The following is a 20,662-nucleotide window of genomic DNA, read 5'->3' on the forward strand; positions in this document are numbered from 1 at the left end:
AAGTATTGTTTTAATATGTAGCACTGACCAATTCAAGCTAGCACTGTAGCACAAAACATATTTAAATTCTTAGATATGTTCACAGAAAGTGAAATCCAAATACCCTTTATCCAGATCCAACCAGCTTGCACCAATTACAAAGTCTGAGCACCTGCCAAATGTTCAGTATAATGCCTAAATTTTACAGAAACAAACAAATGGAGCCAATATCAGTGTGACCTGTTCCCCTCTAGAAACTGAACTATTCCAAGGTTTCACTCACTACACTTCCCCTCCTTATAAAAGCCTAAACAAGCACTAAAAAATCACAGCAAAACCAAGCTCGTTTACCTTGAAAGAACAACTTAGAACCGTAAGAAAACCAAGGAGTGTAACTTGTGAGAGGAAAATGGCAAGGAAGAGAAAGGTTTCTGAAGAAGTTGAAGAGAGAAATCCATCAGAGGAAACCATGGCCTGGGATGAGGTGATGAAGGAAGCTGCTGCACTAGGAAGTGGCAGGAGATTGAGGAAGAGATTTGTTGGGGTGAGACAAAGGCCTTCAGGAAGATGGGTAGCTGAGATAAAGGATACGATTCAGAAGATAAGAGTGTGGTTAGGCACCTTTGATACAGCTGAGGAAGCTGCAAGAGCCTATGATGAGGCTGCTTGCCTTCTTCGAGGTGCCAACACTAGAACAAACTTCTGGCCTACTTCTCAATCTTCCTCAACTCCTGCTCTTCCCTCAAAGATTACCAATCTCCTCCTTCAAAGGCTCAAAGCAAGGAATAATAACACTAGAACAAACCCTTGCACTCTTTCTTCATCTTCCTCCTCCACATCTCTTTCAATCAACCAGCAACAAAGCCAACAAGAAGATGTACGTGGAGCTGAGTCAACATATTTCACATTGGATCAATTCTCAGATTTCCTTAATGACTCTGAAGATTACAGCACAAACAACAATGAGTTTAGTAATGATAGTGCACAGATTGATTGCATCACAAGTAGTCTTGAATCATGTTTGAATGAAAATGATGATTGCAGGGAAAAAGAAAAAGAAATGGAAATGGAATTTGACTTCAACAGTGTGACACAAACATCAAGTGCTGATATAAAGGAAGACAATGAAGAAGGAACTGATTTGAGTACTCAGGATTTTCAGTTCCTGGACAATGTTGTTCCATCCAGTTACCATTATTCACTTTTTGAGATTACTGAAGAGATTGAGGAGCAGTTGGAGCCTGAGAACTATGGTGATGAGCCTTCAATCCTTAGAGAAGTCATGAAGAGAATGAAATATGAGAGGAAGTCTTCAGCTTCCCTCTATGCCTTCAATGGAATACCTGAATGTTTGAAGTTGAAACTTGAATCAGGAAACAAAAATAGAGGTGGAGTTTGTATTTCTAATCAACTAACCAACCTCAAGATGGCTTGTAGCAAGAACAAAATTGAGGGTATTGAGAAGAATGAAGAATACATAGAAGCAATGGATATGAAAGAGCCACAAACATCAGTTGGCATGGATTGCTCTTTCCCCTCTTTTTCATCCAGTATTGATGATGAACTGTTACTATGGAATTCACTTGATCTTCCTACTATTTTTTGTGTTAACTAGCTACCATTCAATTGCTTTCATTCATATATGTAACTTTGATGTATGTTATGTACATCAGATTTATGAAATCAAAAATATTTTATAGTAAATACTGTGTAGTTATTTCCTAAGTTCATATGTTATTTATTTCATTAGCCATTCACTATGTATAAAAAAATGTCCTGCTAATGAAGCTGCATCTTTAATTTTTTTAATTTTTAATATAATCATCATCACTTATCATCTTTTCTTCCTTGTTTGTTCAGTTTATATAAGCTCCAAAACTATATTTCAAGAAAATTCTTAGACGATTGAAAGAGTAATTAGTAATTGTTTCATTGTCTACTATTAAAAGAGTAATTACTAATTACTACTAATTGAATAATTGATTCATTGTCTTCGTACTTTTTTTTTAAACTAACTGTAAGTATTTGTTATTTGAATATACATCTTAATTAATAGGTTTAAAACTATGTTGTTCGATCAATATCATAGACCTGTTGCATATTGGGTTTGAATCCACTTCATGTCCATGATTGTTCTATTCTTTCTCTCAGCAACTCCGTTGTGTTGAGGTGTGTAGGGGCAAGTTATGTTATGTTGCAACCCAAGTAATTCATCCTCCTTTTCAAAACCTGACTTCTGTAGTGACAACGATGACATTGAGAAGCTAGATTTTGAAAAGGAGGATGAATTACTTGGGTTTAGGGTTTAGCAACAAGACCGACATGTTCAGGATGTTCTGATATTGTTTATCATATTTTAAAATTGTTCTCGCTCTTGGTGATACAAAGATCATTTATTAAAAAAAAAAACTTAATAGTATAAAAATCATTTATTAACAAAAAAAACATTTTGTGCAGTTGATTCATAAACATAGTCATTCTCTAATTAAGGTTAAGCGTAGATTATGATTTATGACTTTTACATTAATCACTTTAAAAATCATATATAGGATAATCAAATTAAACTATTTATTGAAAATAAAAAGAAGAAAAAGGTATACATGGTAATCACAAAATCATTGCCACAAAAGAGGAGAGTAGTATACTATTTTAAATATATGTCTAAAAAGAAATATTACTTACACTTTCTTTATAAAAGTTAAATATAGTTTTTCTAAATGATTGTTAATTTTTCTCAAAGATTATTAATTTTTTTTTCAAGATTTATTGTTGTTTTTATTGTGAAATATTTTCAAATTGAATCAATTTCACATATAAAAGAATGATATATTCTAATAATTTTCATATTACATATATTTGAATGATTTAAAGTTTAAAATAAAATAAAAATTAATTAAAGTTTAAAATAAAATAAAAATTAATTAAGTAAGGACTAAAAACATATTTAACTTTCCTAACATATAAACCATAAAATCTGAATGATAAGAATTAAAAAATAATTATTTTGTCTAAAACATTATTTTTGTCATAAAAGCGTTTAGCCTCCTCACAATAGTACTTTTTTCGTTGCTTTTTATATCTTTAATTTAACCTTATTTTATAATATCCTTTCACTTTTTTTTATTTGTTGGTTAATTATAACGATATGGGAAGATATTTTATGTGTCCTAATGAAGATAAATTAGAGTTTGATTTGATATTTGGATGGATATATTCATCTTACCAGGCAAGTTTATGAAATTAAATATAGCTAAAGTTCCAAGATCCAGAATCCATTTTTGAATTATTAACAAATCTAAATTGCTTAACTTTAATGAAAATAAATAATTATGAATTACATAACTAAGAAGTCTTTGCTTAGTTACCTGGTTAAAAAATATTCTGAATTAAATTATTTCACTCTCAGATCTAATGATCTACAATATTATTCTAAATTATAAAATCTAAATATTATGAATCAGTAAATCCATAATATCTCGGACCCCATAGACAATGTAAAGCTTTCCGCATGGGTGCAAGTACTAAAGTCCTTCAAAATGCTAGCGTGCAAGTAGTAAAGTCCTTTAAAATGCTAGCGCAAAGTGATCCTGGAAAATTGAAATTCTTAGTATGCAGTCTGCAATGGCGCGACAGATGAACACAATCGTCACAGTATTCATACATGAGTTATGTGAAATTAGATTTATAGGATAACAAGAGATAATCTGCAAAAGTTAGAGGCAGCCTAGGCATCCTTCCAAATAGGAACAGTCATTTACAGCACTTGGTTGAAAATCATACATATCACTGTCAGTTGGGACTAATTTTTTTAAATGACCAAGAGATAGGAACAACTAGTTGAACACCATTGTTAATGAAGCAAATCCCATATTTAGGATTGGCTCATTATAATGTTTACCCAAAGAAAAACGGGTACCGGAGGATTCGCTCGGACAGAAAATATACTTGTATGTACAATGAAAGCTTATTCACATAAAACACAAGGCATATTCAAGTCTCTTGTGATCCTAAGCTCTTTGCTCTAGAGGACACGAAGCTGTGCAAGGAAAGCAGCACACAGATCCAAGAAAAGAAACTGTGGGCCCTGCACCCTTTGAAGATCAAGCAGATACTTTTCTTCCCGAGTTTTGTAAAGCTGAGAAAGTGAATGTGAGAATTAGAGAATATTCTGAAAAATAAATACAGAAACCCAATAACAACAGAAGAATTAGTTTATTAAGAAGACAATCTCCGTCCCCCAATGGATGGATATAACACTGCCAAAAAACAGCAATGATTTAAACATAGCGTGAGGAAAGGAAAATAGTAAGACTCTTTAGCTACAGTTTTTCTATTTTTGCGATTCAGCTGTGGCTTTAATTTAGCAAGTGAGACTAATCCGACCATCAGAGCAAAACCGTTACTATTAATGCCATAATAGAAATTTTCTTTTTTTTTATATCACATGATGTAAAACATTATGGTTCTAAAGGTAAATTACCTGCACTTCAAATTTGACCACGTTTGAAGTAGTAGAAACAGCTTCGTTCTCAATAATGTTGGAATCATCTGCAAAGTAATGGTTACTATGCACATTATTGTTAACCATTCCTTCGTGATGACCGGGAATGGCAGCAACCCACCTGCACTTCATGTTGTAGTGTCCTATTTTCTTCCAACAAACATTTAACTCTTGCAAAGCTTTAAGGACCTCTGTCATTATTTCTCTAGGATGGGCTCGAGACTGTCACAAGATAATGAACAAAAGTAACTACCAACACGACATCAAACGACACTTTTTAAGATGATAACTACTACAAAAAATCAGACAGCCGTTAGATATAAATTATAAACACTTGTTAGTTATTCACAACTTCAATATCTTGCGTACACATATCCAGAGAGGAAATAAATTGTATAAAATTCAATAGCCCGGATACAACACATAACAAATTAAACAGTGACATCCAACAAATTCCTCTCAAACAGCAACATCAGCATGAGTGATACTGTCGTACCTGAAGACCAAGGGCCCATTTCCTTTCAACAGGGAACTGTGGCCTCGATCCTACTCCTGGATAATCCATATAGCCTGGAAAGCGTTGTCCAACAACTGAAGAAGCAACTTCACTGGAGTGCATTTGGTTAAAACTGGAATCCTAGCAATCACAATATAAACCAAAAATTAATGAGTTTTGCATAGGATTCAGTTTTAAAAGAAAACAACTGAAGAAATATAATATCAAGTAACCTACGGTTCCATTGTTATAAATCCACAAATAACCAAATTCAGGCTAGAAAGGCGTATTTAATGTCATGGTTAAATGATAGAAACCTCACTTAAATTACAGAAAATACTGAGATTAGTGTGATGAAACTCATATTACAGGAACCAAACCCAGGACCCCAGTAGCTCATTGAGGAGCTAGTTTCCCACCCCAAGTTGACCCTGCCCCTCCCCTTCCCCTACTCTTCCCTCCCCCTTTCCCACTTTGTTAAAAAGTTCTTACAAAGCTCTATCCCTCCACCCCTTTTCTCACATTTCAGCGACCTTCAGTTGGAGTATCCATTACCCAAATTTCCGCTGTCCCTTCCCATAATCCTCGCTTGCACCAACATAACACAGAGGTGCCAAACATATACTCATTCATATCACAAGCATTTATACAGCCCAGTTTGCATAGGCATACAATATACACAAATATCAGAAAAATGTCTTATTTCTGAATCATTAGCGGAGCTAAATGACTTAATTAGAAAATAGAGACAGACTACTAAGGAAATATTAAAATAGAAGGAGGTGGAGCGCTTAAAGAAACCCACCATGGACTCCTGAAACTCAGCCCCAAGATAACCACTGGAAACACGGAATCGATTGTCCAATAACAAATAGTATGCTACAGTACCCTGAAATATATGAATGGTAGTAAGAGATAATCCGGCAGATGTAGAAGGAGAAAGCATGGAAGAGATAATCTGGCAGATGTAGAAGGAGAAAGCCATTGGCACAAACCTCATTTTGTATCCTGTTCCGAAGAGATTCAACCAATTGATTCCTGTCAAATCCCATCTTCACCACTTCCTGAAGGATCTCCTCATCAATCTACCAAATCATGATATCATTTGAACTGATTATAATATATCAAGTAATATATACATAAGAATTTCCAATGTGTATGAATGTGAAGTGCAAAAGTTTGAAAACAGAAAGTAGCTGAAAAGATACCAGAACCCTTAAGACTTGTGAAGTCAATCAAGGTTTGCAACCAGGCTTTTCAAAATAGTGTTTTCAACTATATTTCTCTTGAACCATTGATAATATACAGAAGAGGGAAAATGGAGGGGAAAAGAGAATGAAAAATAAAGATATAAAAATAAACCTTTTTGGCCTGTTGCAATGTATCTGGTGGGGGCACAGCTAAATAACGTGGAAGACGAGCTTGGAACCATGGGTGTTGACGGATCTCAGGTATGGTCATTCTCCTCATAGGATCAACCACAAGCATCCCTGGTATCAAATCCCTAGCACCAGGTGATAGATGACTGGGAAGGGTGTATATCCCACCCTACATGAATTATATTAATATGAATCAACCGATGTTTAATTTAAACAATCCTATGGCATTAATATAAAGAACTCAAAACTGCAACCTGTGCATTTGCAAAGTTTCAGAAGATTAAAATGATTAAAAAATGGGCAAAGGAAAAAGAAAATGCACAAAGCAGAAATAAACATAAAAAGCAGGAACTGAACGCGTGGAAAATTAGCCACATATCCAAGGCCTGAGCAGTTTTGACACTCAAAATATAAAGAAGCAGGAAACACCTATTTATGTAATATTAATTAAATAATAAAATTAACATCAATAATACCTTTATCTTCTTGAAGAGATTGGGAATGTTTTCATCATCAAAGGGAAGAGTACCACAAAGAAGAGCATATAAAATTACACCACAGCTCCAGACATCCACTTCAGGTCCAGCATACAATTTCCCGGAGATAACCTGTGAAAAATCACAAAGTATAGCCAAGAAATACAAATCACAAGAGACAATATAAACACACAGACACATGTCCTCGACAATAATAAAACAATAGTCACCATTGTGTATTTCATTACAAACCAAAGAATTTCAAACCTCGGGAGCTGCATAATTAGGGCTTCCACAACTGGTTTTGAGAAAGTGACCATCACGCATGATGTTGCTCAAGCCAAAATCAGCAATCTTGACATTACATTTGGAGTCCAAAAGTAAATTCTCAGGCTTCAAATCTCTATGAACCACCATATTTCTGTGACAGTACTCCACACCAGAGATTATCTGCTTCCAAAATCAGAAATTAGCTTGAATAATGCGTGACAAAGTTTTCTTCTCAGCTAAACAAAATAGTAAACAATCCTACCTGTTGAAAAAAATTACGGGCTTCATCTTCCTGCAACCTACCCTTCTCTACTATGTAATCAAAGAGCTCTCCAGATTTCACATACTCCATAACAACATATATGTCAGATGGAGTTTCTATGACTTCATAAAGTCGTATAATGTGAGGATGCATGAATAATCTTAAGATTTTGATTTCTCTTCTCACTGCAACAGTTTTTGAAAAATAAAGGGGGAAAAGAAATGATAAGTATATTTAATTAATAATTGATTGAGAAGGAGAAAACATAAATTTCGTATACTCTATATCAGGAAAACAGTAATATTTGTCCTCAAACTCCACACCACTAGAATATAAGGATAACAGGGTTAGAAAATACAAAAGTTCTTGAACCTTACAGATCAATATTCACAAAACAAAGCAAAATGCTGCAAATATTGGAAATCTAATACCAAAACCACAATTAGATGATTATTGAAATTTATTGATAAGAAATAACACAAACCTTTTTCTTCCATTTCCATGCTCTTTATCTTGCGCCGATTAAGGATCTTGATTGCAACCTTATGACCAGTCAATACATGTTCTGCAATTTTCACCTTGCCAAAAGATCCAATCCCAAGAGTTTTTCCCAATTTATAATTTGGTAGAAACATGTCCAGGCCAGCACCACCTCGGCCAGCTGGTCCGTCCATTTCTAATCTAGAGGTAAATTTGAAAACAACACAAAAATCAGGCCTGTAAAAGTATATCCAAGCATAAAATGCAAAGTATATTGAAATCTACTTCAGATGAAAGACATCAAAAGAAGAATACTAGAATGAATGGAGGAATAAGAAAAATCATCCATGAGCAATCACAAGGGTTTACAGCACCAGTACAAATCCAATTGTCACCCCAACTGCACTTTTCTTTGAGGACAAGGATTGATAATCCAATCCAAACCAAACTTTAAAATGAAGGAAGGATTCAGAGAATAAACAGGGATAACTCCCATTGTGCAAGCTACACTAGGAGACTGAATAAAATCAACTAGGAGACTGAAGAAAAATCAACAACTCCGCAATATAAAGTCTCAGCAATTAAAACTTTTAAGTACTATTAACTAAAATACCAGCAATTGGGTACACCAAGACTGATATACTTCACATGAAAGCAACATGGCTTGGCAAAAAAGGATCCGGATCATAGTAATTGAGAACAACTTCAATAATTGTTGCAATCAGAATATAAGATCCTGATTAATCTTATTATTATATGAAAAGATTTGACAGCTTTCTTTTATAACATAGTTACTGATCCCATATAGCAGCATGGAGCAACTATCCCCAAAACTGCTGTGGCAGGATAGCAGAAAGCAGGATGACTGATATTTTGAAGATTATAAATACAATGTTAAAAAATTTATCTTTCATGTATATATAAACAAAAAAACAACAACAAAAGCCTCATCCACGAGGAGAGGTGAATCCCTTATATCCACACATAAATGCCCAAAAAAGTATCAGAACTTGAGGACATACTAATAACCAATAGTCAAAACACAAGCCCTCACAATCCACACTGTTTCTGCCACAAAAGCAGCACAATAGCTGCAATATTTAAGAAGGCAACGAAAGCACTGTTGTGCAGTATTAATAACCATTAATTATAAAATCAATTTTATTCTTATATAGGAAAAGAATGAGCTGCCCAATAATTTCTAAAACCTGTCAAATACTTTCATTGGTAGTCCAAAGATGGACAACTAGTCACTCCACCATTTCAAATAATTGGCATCAAAGGTTTTACACAATAGGGACATGTGTGAAATGTGATTCATGTAGGATTCGTATGATTCATCAACATTTCAAGAACAAAAAATCAACACAATTAATATAGCCAAGGTGTTGAATCATATCGTATCATTATTGTATTGTAGATCGTACTATGAAGCACAAACATAGACATGGAAACTGCGACACTTAAAATCTCGAAAAATGTAAGACACGACAACACGGAATATATATATATATATATATATTGAACATCATTATGAATGATTTAAATAGGCAATCAAGATAGTACTTCATGGGGATCGTACTACACAAGTAATAGCGTCACTAAATATCCTTAATTTAGGGAATATACCTAAATTTCTCTAAACTAACATTTGCTTTAATAAAACTCTCGTTCCACTTATTGGAGATACAAAGAGATAGTAATAAAATCCAGAGTAACAAAAAATAACGCTAAACAATTTGAGACAAACTAAACTTCTGAACTGACAATTATTTTGAAACTGAGGAATTATTTTATACATTCATACTATTTTATCCTGCTTAAGTATTTCTTTAAGTTAGCAACTTGTATCAGCGGCCTCCTACGGTATTCTACAATTACCCAAACTAGCATCAGAGACACAGCATAAAAGGCACCCTTTGTGCCTCATTGATCCATTCTGCTGCCTTATCTTAGGTGAACCTTTGACTAGACTGTTTTTCAATCTTTGCAACCATGAATAAGCTACTACAAGCTTAAGAACAAAAGATTTTTTTCAAAACATTGACATCTACCATTACCAGCTAATGTTCCACTTTATTGGAAGTATACAAGGCATCTACTGCACCAAAAGTAATGGATGTACATATCATAATAGTAATAGTAATCACAGAAAATAGAAGGTAAAAATTGATAGACGTACAACAATAATAATAATACAACATAAAGAAAACAATAATATACAAATCCATGCAAATATAAAAAAAAATAAGGCAAGCAACATAAAATTAAAACCAAAATTTAAATAAAAATAATAATAATAATAATCCTAGAACAATTCAACAGGAAGAAAAATCTAAGCAATGGTAGCCATTTGTTATCCACACGCAACGCAATCCAGAATCTCAAATCTGGAAATTGACAAACTTCCGATCGAAAGCGCTTGCTTATGTTCCCAAAAGTAAAGAGAAGAATAATCTTAGCACAAAAAGAGAAGCGAAATTAACGGATAGAGCAAGAGAGAGAGAGAATTGTTTGAGGATTGAGAAGGGAGAAGGCTCACCGGAGTGTTGTTGGAGTGAACGGAGCTTGAGATTGAGGAGGAACGTTGAGATTAAAAGAACCCTAAAGTTGAAATTTAGAAAGAGGAAGAACAAAAGAGGAACAAAGCATCGCGTTCTCCTTCGATGTTTGCTTCTGCGTCAGCGATGCTATTACGCGACAAAAGACGGTGCGTTTCAATCTCAGATGCTTTGGCTAATCGTTGGATTCTAATTCTAAACCATCTATTTTTAATGCGTTATTACCATATTACCCATGCTAACTAAGAAATAAGTGAGCATCATAATTACAATATTACCTCTTCCTTGATTTTTTTTCCTACAAGAGAATCTTTCCCAATTAAAGTTACATCTTATCAAAGTGTTGCTATAAATTGATTCAAGATATAAGTACTTGGACATATATAAACATGAAAAGTTTTAGTGATTAAAATTGTATTTTTGTATTAGTGTTTTGTGATACACTACAAAAGTATTTGGAAGCTCCAAAAATAGGCACTTACACAAGATTGTTCCTATTCAAATAATGATGTTATAGCAAGTTCTTTATGTTTTGGATAATGATACATTGATAATCCATGTTTTTTATACAACTACATTACAATTTCTAATACTATTATTTTAATATTTTTTTGTATTATTTAATTTCAAACTTAAGTTTTATTATTTCTAAACGCATCACATCACATCAAGAGTTGTATACAACTCTAAAGTTGTCAAACTATTGTTGTGAAACTATTGTTTTCCTTATGTTTTATTGTTTTTCTTTGAGTATTGAAAAACCATAAATACTCAATTTTTTTAGGATAAGGTCGGTAGGAACTATTTATTGTGGAATAAGAAAATAAAAGAAAATGTAGTCAATAAATTGTTGTGAAACTATTGTTGTGAAATCGTTGTTGTTAAACTATTGTTTTCCTTATGTTTTATTGTTTTTCTTTGAGTATTGGAAAACCATAAATACTCAAATTTTTTAGGATAAGGTCGGTAGGAACTATTTATTGAAATAAAAAAATAAAAAAAAATGTAGTCAATAAAAATAATAACATATAGTATTTTATATGAAATCTAGAATATTATAATTACATTTTTTAATTCGTCTAAAAACTTTAAACATAGGACAAAGAGGGTATGTACAGTTGTAATTAATAATGGTGTATAACTTTTTGTTCTTTAATGTTAATAATAACAATAAATAAATGCATGATTTTTGTCCACATCCAATTCAAATATGGTATTATGATTTATTTGTATAAAAGATCTTACTTTAAGTTAAGACTATTTACTATAACATAATCTACCATTTGTAGAGAAGGGCTACAATTTGGCTTGGCTCATTATTACATTGTATCTTGTGTTAATTAGGTTAAAGATGAACTTGCAACCATGGGTGTTCTTGGATCTCAGATATTGTCATCCTTTTCATAGGTTCCACATTAAGCATCTTTGCTATCAAATCTCTAGCTTCAGCAGATAGGTAACATGGAAGACTGAAAACCCCTCCCTGTAGAAAAAAAAAGGCAATTAAATCTTCTTTAATCTATAATCATTCAAAGAATAATGTTTTTTTTCATAAAATATTAACTCAGCAAATAAGTTTTTTTTTCATATTTGAAAGGTTATATCAATCAATAACTCATGCCATAAAATTAGAATAAAAATACCTTTATTTTGTCGAAGAGATTTGGAATGGTTTCATCGTCAAAAGGTAGAGCTCCACAAAGAATAAAATATAGAACTACACCACAACTCCATACATCAACTTCAGGTCCAGAATCTAATTTTCCACATATAACCTTTAAAAAAGCAACAAAAAGTAACCAATAAATAACGTATATATGTTACCAGCATCCCATTTTTAAACTACACATTTTCTATTATTTACTAAATTTATCTTACTTCTTACTTTTTTTTTTTTTTTAATCAACAAACAATAAATAAATATAAATATAAAAATGGATGTTTCAACCCTTATGCGTAAAGGAATTTAAACTATATTTCTAAGTATCATTTGGTAAAAGCAAATCTGTTAAAGCAAAACACAAAAATCTTTTACATCACAAAATAGCGTCATGCAAAACAAAAAGGTTAAACAACTACACATCAAAGAAGAATTGTGCCTCTCAAACAAGAAAGGCTAAAGCAAAAGCAAAAAACAGGACACTCACACACCTATCTGGCCGAGCAAAAGGAATAGAAGACCAACCTCTTAATCCACACGACTATCTTACTTCTTACTTAATTTACAAGTCTTATTAACAATATGATTTAGATCACAAGATTTCAAACCTCAGGAGCTACATAGTTAGGGCTTCCACAACTTGTCTTAAGAAAGTGACCACCATTCATGATGTTGCTCCAGCCAAATCCAGTTATCTTGACATCACCATTGAAGTCCAAATGTATGTTTTCAGGTCTCAAATCTCTATGAACCACCATATTATTGTGACAATACTCCACTCCAGAGATTATCTACTTACAAAACATGTATATAGTGAATAATAAATAATTTTAAGGACAAATTTCTCAAGTTCAAAGAATAAAGAAGACTTAAAATTAGTTTAACATAGAAGTTTGACATAAAGATTCAGAATCTCTTACCTGTTGAAAAATATTACGAGCTTCATCTTCTTCTAACCTACCCTTTTCTATTACGTAATCAAAAAGCTCTTTAGAAGTATACTCCATAACAACACATATGTGACTTGGAGTTTCTATGACCTCATAAAGTTCTATAATGCGAGGATGCTTGAGCAATCTTAAAATTTCAAGTTCTAATTTCACTGCAACACAATTTGAAGAAAGGAAAGGAAGGGAAAAATATGGTAAGTGTACTTAATAAGAAGCTAAACCATATCAAACATGCAGGTTTTATAAACAAAATCATAAGAAAATCAGTAATATTCTCCCCCAAGTACATTTAAATTAGTTCATGCTATGCTTAAACTTGTTAAGAGAAGAAAGGTTTGATCAACATATTAGATAGGTTTATTCTGTAACATCTCACAAGAAATTCATCTTAACTGTCGCAAAATTAAATCAAGCCTGGTTAAAAATTGCTTATGATAATTAAGTTTTAGTTATTAAGTAAATAGGTGCAACAAAAAAGATTGAAATTTACTAAACATGAGTTAGAAGCATCCAGAGAATTTTCATTTTGTTTTTAAAAGAAATATAGAGAGTTGATATATTTTTAAAAGAACATTATATGGTTTGATCTCAAAGTAGATATAGCAAATTAGATTTTAATTATTGGAAGACTTTGATATATAGCTATGTGAGTACTCGCAATATTTGAAGCTTTGTTAGATATTGGTTCACAGTGAGAAATCAATCAGTATTATTGAAAATTTACTAGTGGGTAGTTACTCAATAATTTTAATTGCAAATGTTAAACCAAAAGAATCATGTGACGTACCATCTTATAAGGGAGTAGAAAATGTCCAACAAATCAAAGTTGTTATCTATGAAAAAAAGAATATAAAAGGTACAAAATTTCTAGTTGTAGTGGAACAATATTTTTCAAGTATTACAAATTTAGTAAATAAAATAGAGTTGTATAAGAATGACATTGAAGTCCTCGAGAAAATGATTTGGGCAATGCTTATGAAATTTAATCATGTGCGGTCAGTACAATAATTGAGTCTCATAACATAAACATCATAACCATAGTAAAGTTGCAAAGAAACATGGAATGTCATGTTAGTAGAATTTTTTAAAAGATGGAAAAAAAATGAAAAACCTTGATAAGTCATGTGAATCTCAACATTGTAGCAAAAACTACTCAAATTCATAAGGAAGCCTAAAGAATCATTTCCAACTAATGTATTGGAGAATGAAAATTTTGTTAGAAATAATTCATTCAAAGAGTATAGTTAAACATTTTAGCTTTCAAAATTTACACATTAATTCAATTCTATTATCTATAAACGAGCTTTCACTTCAAAATTTACATATTCAATTCTACTATCTCCCTTTCACAATATTATTCATTATGTTTGTCATACCATTTAGCAAAATTTTGAGCTACAAACACTAATAAGTCCTATCTCCTTAGCTTATAATCAATACCAATATTATCAAATATAAAGTGGAATGCTTATCTTATAATCAATACCATTATTATCAAATATAAGCTAAAATGTTAAAGTAGCACCACATAATCAACTTAGACTTTTTTTCATATATAAAAACTACAACTTTTAATATATTTAGATATATAAAGTAAGTATGCACTTTTTTTCTTCCAAATTTTTACTACAAGAAAATCATTAAATAAATTTTTTTATAAAAAAAAATAATAATTAGTTACTATATTAACTAAATTATATTATATTTTATAAACTACATAATTATCACTATCTAAAACCGTTTATATTATTAATAAAAAATTATAAACTAATTTTTAATTTGATATCTAATTAATTACCAATTATTTTATATTCTAAAGTGTGTTATATTGTACATATAGTTATTCACCAATATACACTATACTATGAGAAAATCATTTAACAATAACTAATGTAGAGACAAAAATAATTAGTCATTGTAATGACTAAGTTGAATACCATTTTACAAACTAGTGTCATTATAGTCTTTGTAACCGTTATTAATGAGCTGATTAGTACCAGTGATTGTTGTTACTTAAGGTGTCAAGCTAACTGATATGTCAAAATAATAAGTATCAATGTTTTAGCTGCTAATTACTTTACTTTATAAATTAATTTTTAATTTTAAATTAAAGACTAATTTAAAATATAAAATAGTTAATAACTAAAATTTTGATAACCAATGTTAGTTACTGAAATAAAAACTATTTATAAATTTGTAATAAGATACAAACTAGTATAAATACCAATAAATTTTGAGTTTATAAAATAATATCTAATTTATTCACTATACTTATTTTTTATCTCTAAAATTAGTTGTTATTAAATAATTTTTTTATAAAAATATTTATAAAACAAAATTGCAAGAAAAAAAAGAAAAGTAAAAAAAAAAAAAACTAAGACGAAAAACAGTATAAACCTTGTTCTTCCATTTCCATGCTCTTTATCTTGCGACGATTAAAGATCTCGATGATAACCTTCTGCCCAGTCAATACATGTTTTGCAACTTTCTTCTTGCCCAACATGGATATGCTAACTGTTTTCCCCAATTTATAATTTGTTAAAAACAAGAACATGCCTGCACCACTACCTTCTCCTGCACCACTACCTTCTCCTGCTCCACCATCCATTTTTTAAATCTAGAAGCACAAATATTGATGAAACAAAGCAAAAATTAGGTACCTAGACATAATATATTTTCACATGCATAAATTAGAAAGTCTTTAAACATCCCCTGAAAAAAAAAAAAAAAATTTGAAAAAAAATGCTTTATTTGTAATCTATACTGAAAAAAATAAAAAAAGATGGCTTAAAGTACCTAGTTTGGTGGTTACTAATAACAATCATAAAAAGAGAAAGGTGAAAGAGAATTGTGTTTGGAATTGAAAATGGAAAAGAAACTCTCACCAGTTATGGGGGTGTTGGTAGAGTCAATGGAGTTTGGAACTTCGGAAGTGACGAAGATAAGATTAAGGTCTATCGTTATAGTTATACGGATTAGGACTGAAAATAATTATTGAAAAATAACGTGTTCAAACAAATCTTCGTTTGAAAGTTACGTATTTTTTTTATCAACTATTTAATAATTTATTTTTGGTTTTGAATTAATGTGTAAACGATTGTTTAAACCAATCCAAACACATCATGACACTTTCCTACAATGTTTATCTAACATTACAATATACTAACAACAGTTCCAACGGTGTAATTAAGGTGAAATTGTTTACTTAATTGTTTGACTTAATTTTAATTAGCATAAGATTTAAGAATTTAAGTATTGTTTGGGTTATATAATGATTTAAAAGTTTAAAACAAGTTTCACGTATCTCGCTTCGCATTTCTTATATTTATTTATTTTTCAACTTAAAATAATAACTCATATTTTTTTCTGATTAATAATTAAGTAAATAAAATAAAATATAGAAAAATACAGGAAAATGATTTTAAATTTCTTATAAAAAAATTAAAATTATAAGTAACATGTAACATTATATAATTAAGACAAAATTTAGCTTCCGTTATATTTATGCTTAAAAACATGTTTTACTAGGTCTAATTGAAAACTAGGAGAAGAACGAAGTGATGTTCAGGAGATCAAATTCCACTCTTGCTGATCTTAAACCCTATAAAACAATGGAAATGTAGGGTGGTGATGGAACCATGAAAGCAAGGGATTTGCAATTTTTACTAGTAACAAGGTAGCCAACTCTGAGAAAAAAATTAGAATGTGGTGAGAAATAAAATTTGGATCAATATATATGTATGTATATATGTGAAGTATTGATTTATGAGTTTTTTTAGCTGTCTAAAATTTTATAATTGACAATACACTAAAAAATTATTACACAAAAATCAATTTTAAAGATAATAAATAAATAAATGATATATTAATTAAATTATATATTATTTTAAAAATTACAAAATATTAATGTATAAAATATTTTTTATTATTAATAAAATTTATAAATTAGTATCTAATTAACTATGGAGATTTTAATTATCAATAACATTATACTAAAGTTACATACAAACTTTTAATAAGTTACCTATAATGCATATTATGTATGATGTTGCAAGCTAAAATATTATTGAATTATTGTTTGTCGGTAATTTTTTTACGGACAAATAACAATTATGCAAAAATTTGCAAAATAAAAATAAAAATTAAATATAAATCAATATCAGTTGATAATAACTTGATAATAAAAAATTACTAAAAAACATAAACTCGTCCGTAAATTTTTGTTAGTAATATAATATTTTTTTTAGTGTTAAGTTTGATAAAAACATAATTATCAAAAGGTTGAGATAAATATGGCAAGGCTGATTTGTAATCTAGAAACATATTAAAAAAAAAAATATTCAAAAAGAGGTGAAGGGTTATAAATAATGAACCCTATAAAAATCTCATTTCCATTTATAATAATTTTAGTATTTATTCTAAAATTAAATCAATAAGGCTATCATTTTCTTTAACACAATACAATCTTATTATCTATTTAATTTATTGCAGTATGATATTTACACTACACAAATAAAGACTAATATTTATACTACACAAATGTATAAATGAAGAGTTATTAAAGGTCACATTGCGAGAAAATTGATATATCTCACGCTTCCCAAAGTCAATATATAACGGCTGCACGGAAACTAGATGTTACACTTAGAGTCCTAAAGTACATCAAAGATCATCAGGACAAGATTATTATTGTCATCCGAAAACATTGACGACTTATTGCGACTGAGGAGGTTGCCAGTAGGGGTGGCAAAGCGGGCTAGCCTGCCCCGCCCTTTGCCCGCAAAGTTATTGCGGGCTAGAATTCCCAACCTGTCTCGCATAAGAGTTAGCCCGCGAGTTTGCGAGCCAACTCGTGTTCTTTTTTTAAAAAAATTAAATATATATTTTTTACATTTTGTTCTTAAAAAATTGTCAAATTAAACATATATATTTGTTACTATCAAACCTAAATATTTTTTTTCTTTCCTTTCAAACATAGTCAAACATCAAAACATTAAGATAAATATCAAATATCATTATTCTTCCACTTCTAAAACATTAAAAATACCTAATTTCAAAAACATTATTTAAACATTATTGACATTCTTTCATTTCAATAACATTGGATGTCGCCTTAGAAGAACTTTCATACATTTTTTCAAACATAAACCTAATTAAGTTGCCCTGTTGCTACTAAGTGCCAATTTTTTTCTCTTGCGGGTTAGCGGGTCAGCCCTCCTCGCCCCGCTGCTAGCCCGCGCGGGCTAATGCGGTTGAAAAGGTCGTCCGCCCCACGTTTTTTACCAACAGGCCGCGGGTCGGCCCGCACGACCCGCCCCACTTTGTCATCCCTAGTTGCCAGACAACTCAAAGATCAGTATCTGGCTATTGCATTTTTCTTAGTTCTTTTATTATCTCATGAAAGTCAAAAAAACATCAAGATCATTTGCGGAAGCAGAATACTGCACTATGGTCAATACTTGTTTGGAGATAGTTTGGTTACGATATGGTGTCATGTAACTTGTCAGCTCGACTTTTCTGTGACAATCAAGAGGCCTTGCATATAGTAGCAAACCAAAATTTCATGAACACGCTGAGATAGACTGTCACATTGTGCGAGAAAATTACAAACCGGGATAATCAGTCATTCGTATGTATCACACATTACAACTCACAGATATTCTTACTAATGCACTGGTAAGGAAGATTTTTTGACGTTGCCGACGCAAGTTAGGGTTCATGATCTTCAAATTATATGCAAATTTAATTTGATAATGATAAAATTTCATGATTAGTGGATGCAGAGAAAGTCTTCATACACATGTATATATCTCCTATACATGAAGTAATTACCATTTTTCTTACCATCTTCTTATATATCATTTTCTTAGTTGACTCACTCTTGTATAAACCAGTATATATCATTTTCTTAGTTGAGTCACTTTTGTATAAACTAGTAAATGTGACTAGATTTACTTAATCTAAGGGTTTACAGTGGATTATCAACCTTTTTTAATTTTTAATTTGTAAATTTACTTTTTCTCCTTTTTTAATTTGCTAATTAGATATACATTTTCTTTATATTTTAATTAAATTTAATATTCTTATTCTTTGATTTCGTTATTAGGAATTACTATGTTTTAAAAATTAAATGAACAAGGATGATTAGAGTGACTTGCACCAAAAATGGAAATTACTTATCTTACCAAAATGATGAAAAAGACGAAGAATCTCCTTCACCACGAGGTCCTTATTCATTTTCTTTAAAATAGTTTATAGTAATTAATGCTGATAAAATGTAAGAGACTGTGATTATTATATTTTGATAATGGATTGCATGTTTAAAAAGTATAAATGACGGGAAATGATGATAGCCACTTAATATATGTAAAAAATGAAGAGATATTGGAATAGGAAAACTTATGAAAAAGGATAACAATAAATATAAAACATACTTGTAATCTTTCATTTCTTTCTTCTTTTTCATCTTTTCTTTTACCATTTTTCTTTTTCCCCTCGTTATATAACCTCTCCATATTTTACCATTTTATTATCTTTCATTATTGTCATCTAATTTTTTTCCTTTCTGTTTATGTCTTTCACTTAATTTAGAACTTATACCGTTCGACCCGATCGTGTGATCAGATTTTATGGCTGAATAGATCGGATCCAATAGTTATAAGTTGGTCGGATTTGATCGCTAATGAGATTAAATTATTTTATTTTTTCTGTTTATTACACGGTAAAAGGAGCACATGTTTAGTAAAAAAAAACATCATATAAAAAGTATATTTTTTTTTAGCAATTGATTACAATTAATAAAGTTAATTGATTACAATTAATAAAGTTGTTATGATTTTCTAAAAAAATCTAAGAATGTTATATGAGAATCACGAGTCTTATACAAATATAAATATTATTTTATTTAATACATATTATACTTCATCATTAACTTGATCATCGATAAAAATTCCCTTACAACTCATAACTACAATGACAAAGAATCACCTCAAAAATCATCTCCAAGCATCTAACCCAAGTTTTTGGTGAGAACAGAACTAATACCATATTCTTATAACTGATACCATATTCTTATAATACTATCCTATTTTCTTACAACTAAAAGCAAAATTACTTAATTAAAAGTGTGTATGTGGATGACGTGATCTATATTATTCAATGATATAAACTGGAATACAACGTTAACTAACTAGAAATTTTCCCTTCATTTTTTACAATAATCGTACAAGAATTATTATAATCTATATGCTACTCAAATCTTCAGCCAAGCCTTATTCCCATAGTTTTGTCTATTATGAAACCTCTGAGAGCATCTTCTTCTTTTATTTATAATAAAATAAGAATAAGGAGAATAATAGAATATGATGATATTATTGGAAGAAACATCATTGATGGATCTTAAATAATAAATAAATGCATCCAAAAGATTGGTATCGGAGCACTGATTGAAAAGTCCACACAGAAGTTATTACCTGTAGTCAAAAGATACAGAGAATCTCTGAATAGAAATAAGACGACAAGTACAATAATTGAGGGTGTTCAAGGTGAATTGTTACCTGAGAATTTTCTACTTTTCTCTCTATTAATTGTTGACATGTGCAGTGGTGATGTGATGCAGAGAGCGTGTGCACGGTGGCTAGGGCTGTTG

General features: G+C 30.7%; 3 protein-coding genes across 7 annotated transcripts; 1 reads left to right on the top strand and 2 right to left on the bottom strand.

Moving 5' to 3' along the window:
- The first annotated feature begins 297 nt into the window (after nt 1-297).
- Nucleotides 298-1,683, top strand: LOC137826662 (uncharacterized). The gene has a single exon (XM_068632730.2). The coding sequence runs from the start codon at nt 389-391 to the stop codon at nt 1,592-1,594; it is 1,206 nt and encodes a 401-aa protein (XP_068488831.2). The 5' UTR covers nt 298-388; the 3' UTR covers nt 1,595-1,683.
- A 1,962-nt stretch (nt 1,684-3,645) lies between these two features.
- On the bottom strand, nt 3,646-10,844 carry LOC137826660 (SNF1-related protein kinase catalytic subunit alpha KIN10). Of its 2 annotated transcripts, none has more exons than XM_068632729.1 (11): nt 10,386-10,844; nt 7,848-8,039; nt 7,364-7,548; nt 7,099-7,281; nt 6,832-6,963; nt 6,339-6,524; nt 5,972-6,061; nt 5,782-5,865; nt 4,977-5,117; nt 4,460-4,702; nt 3,646-4,114 (listed from the first exon to the last, which is right to left on the bottom strand). In XM_068632729.1, exons 2-11 carry the CDS (start codon nt 8,035-8,037, stop codon nt 4,001-4,003), a joined length of 1,548 nt encoding a protein of 515 aa, XP_068488830.1. In that variant the 5' UTR covers nt 8,038-8,039; nt 10,386-10,844; the 3' UTR covers nt 3,646-4,000. The 2 variants fall into 2 exon arrangements, with proteins under 2 accessions (XP_068488830.1, XP_068488829.1); XM_068632728.1 differs by having other exon boundaries at nt 7,848-8,044; nt 10,386-10,617.
- Nucleotides 10,845-11,590: 746 nt separating this feature from the next.
- On the bottom strand, nt 11,591-16,029 carry LOC137826367 (SNF1-related protein kinase catalytic subunit alpha KIN10). Of its 4 annotated transcripts, none has more exons than XM_068632308.2 (6): nt 15,900-16,029; nt 15,412-15,631; nt 12,985-13,166; nt 12,673-12,855; nt 12,048-12,179; nt 11,591-11,887 (listed from the first exon to the last, which is right to left on the bottom strand). In XM_068632308.2, exons 2-6 carry the CDS (start codon nt 15,620-15,622, stop codon nt 11,750-11,752), a joined length of 846 nt encoding a protein of 281 aa, XP_068488409.1. In that variant the 5' UTR covers nt 15,623-15,631; nt 15,900-16,029; the 3' UTR covers nt 11,591-11,749. The 4 variants fall into 4 exon arrangements, with proteins under 4 accessions (XP_068488409.1, XP_068488410.1, XP_090150376.1 ...); XM_068632309.2 differs by having other exon boundaries at nt 15,811-15,907; XM_090294250.1 differs by lacking the exons at nt 12,985-13,166; nt 15,900-16,029 and having other exon boundaries at nt 15,412-15,477.
- Nucleotides 16,030-20,662: the final 4,633 nt, after the last annotated feature.

The sequence above is a fragment of the Phaseolus vulgaris genome, chromosome 8, assembly GCF_051622355.1.
Source record: "Phaseolus vulgaris cultivar YP4 chromosome 8, ASM5162235v1, whole genome shotgun sequence".
Classification (NCBI taxonomy): Eukaryota; Viridiplantae; Streptophyta; class Magnoliopsida; order Fabales; family Fabaceae; genus Phaseolus; species Phaseolus vulgaris.

Excerpts from the sequence above, each read along its gene's own strand:
- LOC137826662 (XM_068632730.2), top strand. The coding sequence starts at position 389 with ATGGCAAGGAAGAGAAAGGTTTCTGAAGAAGTTGAAGAGAGAAATCCA.
- LOC137826660 (XM_068632729.1), bottom strand. The coding sequence starts at position 8,037 with ATGGACGGACCAGCTGGCCGAGGTGGTGCTGGCCTGGACATGTTTCTA. Across the intron at positions 7,549-7,847 it reads CATGGAAATGGAAGAAAAAG|TGAGAAGAGAAATCAAAATC; the intron begins GTTTGTGTTATT and ends AAACTGTTGCAG. Across the intron at positions 6,062-6,338 it reads CATTGCAACAGGCCAAAAAG|ATTGATGAGGAGATCCTTCA; the intron begins GTTTATTTTTAT and ends ATGATTTGGTAG.
- LOC137826367 (XM_068632308.2), bottom strand. The coding sequence starts at position 15,622 with ATGGATGGTGGAGCAGGAGAAGGTAGTGGTGCAGGAGAAGGTAGTGGT. Across the intron at positions 12,856-12,984 it reads CTCGTAATATTTTTCAACAG|ATAATCTCTGGAGTGGAGTA; the intron begins GTAAGAGATTCT and ends TTTTGTAAGTAG. Across the intron at positions 11,888-12,047 it reads ATCTCTTCGACAAAATAAAG|GGAGGGGTTTTCAGTCTTCC; the intron begins GTATTTTTATTC and ends TTTTTTCTACAG.